The 9,563-nt window shown below is 40.4% G+C and overlaps 1 protein-coding gene across 1 annotated transcript; it reads right to left on the bottom strand.

Moving 5' to 3' along the window:
• Nucleotides 1–3,007: 3,007 nt before the first annotated feature.
• LOC143854946 (ammonium transporter 2 member 3-like) lies at nucleotides 3,008–8,474 on the bottom strand. The gene is made up of 3 exons (XM_077365088.1): nucleotides 7,730–8,474; nucleotides 6,788–7,073; nucleotides 3,008–3,667 (listed from the first exon to the last, which is right to left on the bottom strand). Exons 1-3 carry the CDS (start codon nucleotides 8,363–8,365, stop codon nucleotides 3,144–3,146), a joined length of 1,446 nt encoding a protein of 481 aa, XP_077221203.1. The 5' UTR covers nucleotides 8,366–8,474; the 3' UTR covers nucleotides 3,008–3,143.
• Nucleotides 8,475–9,563: the final 1,089 nt, after the last annotated feature.

Here is a 9,563-nt window from a genome sequence, read left to right as displayed (position 1 = left end):
AAGAGATAGATGAAACCTAACGTTTTTTTTACCCTTTTAGCAACAGTTCAAGAGAAATTCGACTTTTTCTGCACTTTACGGCTTCGTTACGTAAGTTAAAAGTTAAAACTTAAAATGGGTGCCTTAATCAAATTTTCTTCCATAAAATGACAAAAGTGAAAAGAGTCAAAACGTGTTATTGCAAGGGGGTGATTTTATCCATCAGGGAGGGCACGTCACTGCCATTTTTACCATTTTTGTTAAATGCTAAAAAAATTTATAATGTAAAGAAGAGTGAACTGGTTCGGTTCGGTTTGAATTGGTTCTGGGTCTCAAGACCCCAAACTCAGAACCGAACTGGCTAATGTCGGTTCCCAAAAATTGGAACCGGAACCGAACCACCAAACTTTAGACCCGAACCGAATCGAACTAAATAGGCCGGATCGGTTCGGTTCTTCGGGTTAGACCTGACCCATGTACCCTTACTAGTTTATCATGAAAAAAAATTCATGAAAGCCAAACTTGCCCAGAAGGTCCCTCCTAATGAAACTCGGTGGTTCAAGTCACTTTTTTTTCCCATGGAAGCAAACAAGGGAAAAAGATGAAATTTTGAAAAACTTTTTCTTTTTCAAACTTTCCAAAAAATTCTTGGTAGGAGTTTGAGGCAATATATATGTCTACTCTGGTTTAGGCCGTTTAATAATGGAAGCAACTCTACAAACACATTCACTTGGGCAAGAAATATCTCATCGGGGCTGTTGAAACTTGTGTTAAAGTATCAAAGATTAATTAACACCAATCTCCTACATGCTGTACTGGTTTGAGCCAATTGATGCTCTGATACCATGTCAAACAACCAGTTACTCCAAAAGCTTGAGATATTAGATATTGTGTTAGAATGTATAAGGTAAGAGAAGAAGAAGAAGAGTGAGAAGAAGATGTGAGTCCCCACTATTCTTCCCACTCTTATTCTTCTTCTCTTACCTTATCCAATCTAAGATGGTATAAGAGCCAAAGGTCCTGAGTTCAAACCTCCTTTATAGGAAAAATCCACATACAATGGCCAAACACAAAGATGGGCCACATGTGCCACGTGTAGGCCAACCCTAAAAATGAGTGGCCACAAGTGAGGGGTAGTATTAAGTATAAAAGATTAATTAACGCCATCTCCAACAGCTTAAGCTTTTGGAGTAACTGATTGTTTGCCCCCTTGGGAGCATCATATTGGAGATTAGTGACCTTTGCTTGACTATTAACCTAGAATTTGATCATATGAGGCCAACGAGCAAGTGGATGAGTAGGCAAAGAGGGCGTGAAGAGTGACGAAGCAGTGATAATTGGCTCACTACAGGTCCACAGGAGGACAATTGTGGGGAGTAGATATATAGATGGGGAAGTAATATATTCACCTCCTTTTCCAAGTAATAAAAAGAGCTAATATATATTTCCCTATAGATGTTTTATTTTGGGGTTTTCCGGATGTATGTAACTGGTGGGATGCATTCGGCCCTAATGTTAGAAAGGCCAATGATCATTTTCAAAAAGTGATGTGATGGGGGTAAAAACCACCATCAAATAGGAGATGGACACATGTAGGGGTGCCACTCGGGTCGGGTTGAGGCCAACCCTAACCCAACCTGAGATTGCATTCTCTCAACCAGTCAACCATAACCGAACCCAACCCAAGCCTCAGGCTGAGGATGGTCAACCCTAACCCAACCCGCCTCCAAATCGGGTCGGGATGGGTTTGGGTTGAGTCGGGTTTATCACGGGCCAAATAGAAAAATACAAGGGGAAAAAGCATAATCCTAGAAAAACATGAGAAAACTAGAGAACAGAGGTCGGGTCGGGTTGCCAAGGCCTCAACCTTAACCCAACTCGAAATTAAATCGGGTTGGCTTTTCCTAACCCTAACCCAACCCAACCCAACCAAACCTGAGAAAATGCCAACCCAACCCAAGCCAAAATCGGGTTGAGCCCGACCCAAGTTGCACCCCTAGACGCATGGCGCACACGGCTCAGCGCACCAAAGTCCAAAGGGTAATTCCACACCTCATATGTAGAAGCCCTAGAAACCCAAGGTGTAGCTCCAAAGCCACTTGTCTGGGGCAATCCTGGATACCTGCTATTCCGGGAAACTCAACAGCTAGGAGATATCTATGGAATCCCAAATTCCAGGAATGGCTGCTAATCCAAGAAGGCAACTGACTCTACTCAAGAGGGAAATTTGTGGACTTACCAAATCCGGGAAAGATTTTCGCCCAATCTAGAAAGAGCCCTCAAGAGGCAACTTTCCTCTTCACTCCAGGATTCTCATCCTATATAAACAACTCAAAGGTGTGGGTCTTACAACTATTATCTCTTTTCTCTTACGTATTTGTTGTTGGTCGCTGACTTAAGCATCGGAGGGTTTTCTTGTAGAACAAACTCCGGATGGTCTTTTAACCATTTGTTAATGTGCGCAAGCAACACTTCTTCTCCTTCAGATCCTTCTCAGCATTCAACCAGATTTTGGCATCAACATGATGCAATCCAAAAGTTAGCCGGAGATTGAGGGTGAATATTATTGCAAGATACACAAATGGAAAATACAGAAACCAACCTGTTTCAATAAGGGCGAATGTTATGGCAAGATAGACAAATGGAAAATAAGGTATCATGGGAATTGCATATGTAGGAATGTAGAATCGCCGAAAATATCTCTCTCCACAAAACTGTGTTAGTTATGTATTTTCCATTTATGTATCTGGATAACTTAAGGTGATAAGCATTGTCATTGATACGTTCAATGATGTACTATCGTCTAAGGGTGGTTGTAAGGGATTTGTTAGGGACCATAGCAGAAAGGCATTTCGCGGCTGGTTATTGCATGAGAGAGCAGTCACACAGTCTCACTTTTGAACAGATTTTGTCTTATTCATTTAATTCATCTGAGGTAGCTGCTCCCGTTCTGGGATGGTCCCTAGCAAATCCCAACTGTTTAACAGTCAATGTGCAGTAGGTGTTCGACAAAACGCCTAACAGAAATATGGGTTATTAGACTTTGAATAGAAATCAGCCAAATTGATTGTACACGCCTTGTGTACTAGTCGGCCAAAGTACATACACATAAGTGGGTGTGTCTAGAGGACAACCATGGTTGCATACATTCAGAACCACAAACACTAAACACGACAAATAGTAGGAATCCTGGGCTTCCTAAGACGGCGAACAATATGAGTCTGTGTCTTCTCACCATCACCCCAAAGAGCATAAGCCTCTTCTCCATGAACTGCATCATCACCTACCTTAAGATCTTCATCGTCCATTCTCAAAGGCACAAATTTACTTATCCCAATACATATAACACTAGTAACAACAACATTCCATCCTGCGATAAATGCGGCGCCAATGAGATGAACAGCCATCTGAGTTAGGCCTCTCCCAAACTCTCCATCATGGAAACTGTAGACCAGACCGGGTCTACGGTCTAGGCTGTGGTAGAATAATTCGAGAAGGTTGGGTTTGGCGAAAAGGCCAGAGAGTAGGCCGCCTAATAGGCCAGCCACGGCGTGGGTGTGGAACACTCCCAATGTGTCGTCGACACTTTGGAAGAATGCGGATCGCTTGTGCAGGACCATCATTGTGAACCATGGGACCGAACCAGACATAAAGCCCATACATACAGCAGCCCATCCGTCCACGATCCCTGCAAATAACAAGCATTACTATGCACACCCATTTCATAATTTTCTTACCTTTGATCCATTATGAATATATGATGCACCCATTTTCTTACTTACCATCTATGAAGGGTGCTGATATTTGCACTACCATGTTTTGATAATGAGACAAAGTCCCCTTGTCTTTCCCTTTTTAATTGGCTGCTGAGTGAGGGCGCAACTCGGGTCAGGTTGGGTAGGCTTGTGAGGCCTACCCTACCTCAACCTGAGATAGAATTACCTCAACCCTAATCTGAGTTAAATCCGAGCCTTGGTCAAGGATGATCAACCTTAACCCAACCCACCTTTAAATCTCTCAACCCTAACTCAACCCGTATAACCTATTTTATTTTTTACAAATCTGATTGATTTGGGTTGGCCAAGGGCAAAATAGAATTTTTTTTTTTTAAAAAAAACATAACTTTAAGAAATCACAATAAAATTAGAGGACATAGGTCGGGGTTGCTTTGGGTGAGTTTGCCAAAGGCCTCAATCCTAACACAACCCGAAATTAAATCTGCTTGGCTTTTCCCAACCCAACCTAAGAAAATACCAACCCAACCTGAGCCAAAATAGGGTTGAACCCGACCCAATTTGCAACCCTATTAATGAGGACTTTTGGGAATGGTATTAGCTTGTGACAGCTGGTTAGATAACAAAGACAAGATGAGGTTGTTCCATTATCGAAACATGATAGTGTGATTATCAGTAGCCTATATTAAAGTTGAAATAATCACTTGCACTGATACTTCAGAAAATATACGACGGCCACTGAAATTTGCACTACTGCGTGTTTCGATGAGACAAATTTCCCTTGTCTTTTTCTTTTTAATTGGCTGTTGTGAGCTTTTTGGGAATTGTAATAGCTTTTGACAGCTGGTTAAATAATAAAGTCAAGTTGAGTTTGTCTCATTATCACAGCATTGTAGTGTGAATATTTAGTACACAATATTAAAGTTGAAATAATCACTTGCACTGATACTTTAATAATAAAAAAACTCACTTGCACTGATACTTTAATTGGCTACTAATAGTACTTTGGGAATTGTAATATGATGGCCCCCACTCTTTTAGTAGAGACACACTTGTGTTATTAACTCTTTTAATTGGCTCCTCCCCTTTCGCAGATATAGCTTAAGAATAAATAAATAAATAAATGTGGCTACTGACATTCCCACGACCATGTTTTGATAATGAGACAAATTGGCCTTGTCTTTAATTATCTCATCAGCTGTCAAAAGCTATTACAATTCCCAAAACGCTCTCACCAGCCAATTAGAAAGGAAAAGACAAGGTGAGTTTGTCTTATTATCAAGACATGGGAGTGCAAATGTACGTAGCTATAAATAAGTAACTAAACTATAAAAAAATTCTTGAGAAATTAGAAGGTTAGGATTGCCAAATGCATGAGATTATTTTTGTCTATTACCCATTTATTGCAGGGCCTAGCTGATAACTGGTGTGGATTATCAAACCGTTGAATCATATATTTATGTGATTCCTTAGAAACAGTCACAATGCTTAAAGAATTTATCTCGAAAGTTGTATCTTGGAATATTTTATTTTTTGTGCATTCATCATTTAAGTATTAAAATCATCTAACCCAAAATCATGTCGGGTTGAGTCGGGTTGAGTCCAGGTTCCACCAAGGGACAAATATAAAAATACCAGAAGAAAAACATGACCCAAAGAAAGTCATTATAAAATTAGAGGATGAACGTTGGGTTTATTCCGGGCCTGTTGGGTTGCCTGGACCTCAACCCTAACACAACCCGAAATTAAATAAGGTTGGCTTTTCCCAACCCTAACCTAACCTAACCCATCCCGAGGAAATGCCAATTCAACCCGAGCCAAAATTGGGTCGAACCTGTCAGGTTTGGGTTGAGCCCGACCCAAGTTGCACCCCTACTTAGAAGCCAATTCAAAAAGAAAAGACAAATTGAGTTTGTGAGATTATTAAAACATAATGGTGTGAATTTCAGTAGCATTCATTTTTCCTTTTTTTGTTTCATTAATATTTCTACTCTTTTTCTCTCCAAACTTTAGTTTCTCTTTCCTTCCCTAACCCTAAGCCCTACCTGTGTACAAAGAAAATAGGACCAAGTATTTTCAAATGGACTGCCCGATTTAGAATTGGTTCATGACTCAGCCCAAAAAGTAAGATCCCATAAGGGACCCAAATGGATCGTGACCAAGATATAAGTTGATTAGATACCTATTGGCAATGTTAGAAGAGTTGGGATATATTTATTAATTTATTAAAAGATGAGAGTACTTTTGTCCTAAATATTAAATTATTGAAAAGATACAGCTCTCTTTTCTTTCTTAGCTCTTCTCATTGGCTATTGGAGATTCTTAGGAATCGTGACTACCAAAGAAAAACGTATAAAATAAATTTCTACAGGAGAAAGGGATGGAAACATCAACATGCAATGGCCTTGGCCTTGTTTGGATTGCAGGAATTGTTTTGGAAAAGTTTAGAAATGAAAAATATTTGTAAAAATTCCTACTTAGTTTACACGCGAAAAGAAAAGACAACTTAAGCCAACCCTATTCAATTTTTATTTATGGGAAATGATAAATGCGCCCCTTTTCATTACTTGGGACACCAGCTGCACTTTATCTATGACTGCAAAAGGCTGGTGTACATCACATGCTATGGATTTAAGGGACCTGATTGCCATCGTACACTACAGCTGGGTGTCCCAAGTAATGAAAAGGGGTGCATTTATCATTTCCCTTTATTTAGAGGGACCTTCGATTTATGATGACATCACTCTAAATTAACCTTAATCATATCGTTTTCCTCTAAATTATGGAAAGAGAAAAAAATTTCCATCATAATTTTTTTTCTTGCAATCCAAACAGGGATTGTTAAAAAACCAAAGAAAGCAGACTGTCTTAGAAGATGAGGGGACCCTATTCATCTACAGTATTTGATCATGGTCATGTGGTAGTGAATGGTATATACACCAATAGTTTGGTGTATATTCAATGTACTCCTTATGACTTCATTTTTTCTAAAAAAAAAAAACAAACAAACAAAATGAGGTGGGGTGGTGTAAAATAGGGTGGAAATAACAATTTATGGAGATTTTAAAGCTAACCTGCACCGGGGGTGATGCAAACCAGGCCAGTGATCATCCCTTGCACTGCGCCGATGACGGAAGTCTTCTTATAAACAACCATGTCCAATGACAACCACACCAAAAGGCTAGTCGCGGTGCACACGTGCGTGTTGAGAATGGCTAGAGACGCAATCACATTTGCCTCACATGGAGATCCGCCATTAAAACCAGTCCACCCCAGCCAAAGAAGTCCCGCGCCTCCCAACATGTGAATCATGTTGTTAGGTAGGAAATGATGCCGGTCGTGCGCAAGCCTTGGCCCAACCTGATTAATTAGTCAATGATCCGTAATCGGTAGAAAATCCAGAGAAATTATAATCTAGAAGGAACCCAGGAGGAAATTGTTAAAAGTATAAATGATCTAGTAACACGAACTCTAACAACTTAGGTCTTGTTTGTTTAAGATTATGCCAAAGTATTGTGACTCCTAAACAGAGTATTGGACTCAACTTTAAATGTAATTTTGGGTCCAATAATCAGTTTGGCACTCTCAATCAGTTTTCATAATCTTAAACGAATAGGGCATTAAGCTTTTGGAGTAATTGGTTGTTTTGCATGTTGTCAAAGCTATTGCAATTTCCATAGTCAATCCAAAAGAGGGGTCACATGTGTCACGTGCACGGCCAATCTAAAAAAGGGGCTACACCTACGGGAGTGTTGAAGTATAAATGATTAAATAACACCTACTCTAACAGCTTTTGGTATCAGAGCTACTGCCTTCTTGCAAGTCGTGGGTTTAAAACCCAACAACTTCTTAATGTCAACCCAGAAGAAGGATCACACGTGTCGCATGTTACAGTACAAATGATTAAATAACACGAACTCTAACAACTTAAGCTTTTGGAGTAATTGATTGTTTCACATGGTATCAAAGCGTCCTGGCCAACCCAAAGGAGGGATCACATCACACGTGTCACTTACCCAATAAGCAGCGGTGAATCCAGCAACCCCAGATGAGAGATGAATCACATAACCTCCAGAAAAATCAATCATGCCCATCTTTTGAAGAAACCCTTTTTCACTCCAGATAGAGTAAGCTCCGATGGTGTAAGAGAAAGTGACCCAAAGAGGTACAAAGATCATCCAAGCATAGAAATTCATCCTCCCAAGAAGAGACCCCGCAAGCAAAATAACAGTAATGGCCGCGAAAGCGAATTCAAAGAAGACGTAAGCGGCCGCGGGCAAGTAAGTAGTACCCTGCCGATGGAGAACATGATTCTTCACAAACGAGGGATCGGGTATGCCTGAGAGAGGGCTCAGGTGGGATCCAAATGACATGGCGTGGCCCCAAAGGACCCAACATACAAGGACCGACGCATAGGCATAGAGGGCCATGAAGGCTGAATTAACAGCCCATTTCTTCTTGACCATGCTACCATAGAGGATGATGAGGCCCGGTACGCTTTGTAGGCCAACCATGGTGGCTGCGGTGAGTTGCCACGCTGTGTCGGCTTTGTTCAGCCATTTGGGCGATACCTCGGAAGGTACAAGGTTTGATGGGAGGGGCTGTGTATCTGGTAAATATTGTAGTTGCTGTTTCAGGGCATGGATCAACATCTTGAGAGTTGAGAGAGAGAGAGAGAAAGAGAGGGGAGGAGAGAGAGATGGGTGTTTGGGGAAGAAGGGTTGGATTCTAAGAGGAGGAGCATTGGATAAATCGGGTTCTAGTTTTGTCTTGATTGAGAGGAATTGAAAGGAAGATTTTCTTACATTCTTGGCTGTATATAACAGCTGTGCTTGTTCTTTTTGGAATCAAATGGAATCCGCTGTTGCTGGCAGACCCGGTTGGCCCCATCGGTTTGGAAAGGGTTGGTTTGGACTAAGAATCTTTTTTAGTTCTTTCTCTCTATTTTTATCTAGAAGATCCCTATCTGTCAAGTATTACAAAGTTTGTCAATGGATCCGGAGCTACCTAGGTATTTTGCACGATCCATTCCCTTATCGATCATATCCTTTTTAAGTGTTTTTTTGGATTTTACTTTCTGAGTCAGGGTCACGATACATTTTGAATCGGACCGGCCATCAAAGTAGTAGGTCCTCCTTATGTTGTACACAATTAGGATTTTGGAGAGAGAGAGAGAGAGAGAGAGAGAGAGAGAGAGAGAGAAAATAAAGGGGCTGTTTGGATAGTGGATTTTAGAATCCAAGTTTTAGTTTGAAAGCGGTGTAAAATTCTTAATTTTACAATCCATTATCCTGGATTTTAAGTAAGAAATCCAAGTTTTTAAATCTTTCTCCCATCCTAAGATTTCTAAAACCTGGAGACACGGGACGATCTCCTACTCTCTTGCTTGAAGGAAAGAAGGGTGAGAAATTAGAGAATGATGGGCGGTCTCCTTCTCACATCTCCATCCAGGATCTTGAGGAAACCCAAGATTCTAAAATCCACGAATCCAAGTGGCCCCAAAATGTTATTTGTGGTTTTGAGTATGGGTTTTGAATGTTACAAAAATACTCCTCATGAGTTACACATAAATTAATGTTTTGAATGAACAGTTCAGATGAATCAAATGTGGGACCCACTTTACCCTGGTGAAGCTTCCTCCTGGGGTTTGGATTGCCGGAATTAGGCGTGGAATCATAAGAGGCAATGACAACGATTGGAGACAAAAAGGGAGAAATTGAGAAAATGCTGGAATCCGTTTCCAACAGCAATAGGTGGTAATATAATTCCACTCTCATCAAAATGAAATTTTTATTGGATTTTTTTAGATAAAGAATAAAAATGAAAAAAAATGAATTGATTGCTATTGTT

The sequence above is a fragment of the Tasmannia lanceolata genome, unplaced genomic scaffold, assembly GCF_043159265.1.
Source record: "Tasmannia lanceolata isolate RefF3 unplaced genomic scaffold, GAP_Taslan_0.1 ptg000020l, whole genome shotgun sequence".
Classification (NCBI taxonomy): Eukaryota; Viridiplantae; Streptophyta; class Magnoliopsida; order Canellales; family Winteraceae; genus Tasmannia; species Tasmannia lanceolata.
The sequence above is the reverse complement of the archived record's forward strand: the minus strand, read 5'-3'. Positions and strand labels throughout refer to the sequence as shown.

Coding starts and splice junctions, on each gene's coding strand:
- LOC143854946 (XM_077365088.1), bottom strand. CDS start 8,365: ATGTTGATCCATGCCCTGAAACAGCAACTACAATATTTACCAGATACA. Junction 7,074..7,729: donor GATTCACCGCTGCTTATTGG/GTAAGTGACACG, acceptor CTAATTAATCAG/GTTGGGCCAAGGCTTGCGCA. Junction 3,668..6,787: donor TTGCATCACCCCCGGTGCAG/GTTAGCTTTAAA, acceptor TGTTATTTGCAG/GGATCGTGGACGGATGGGCT.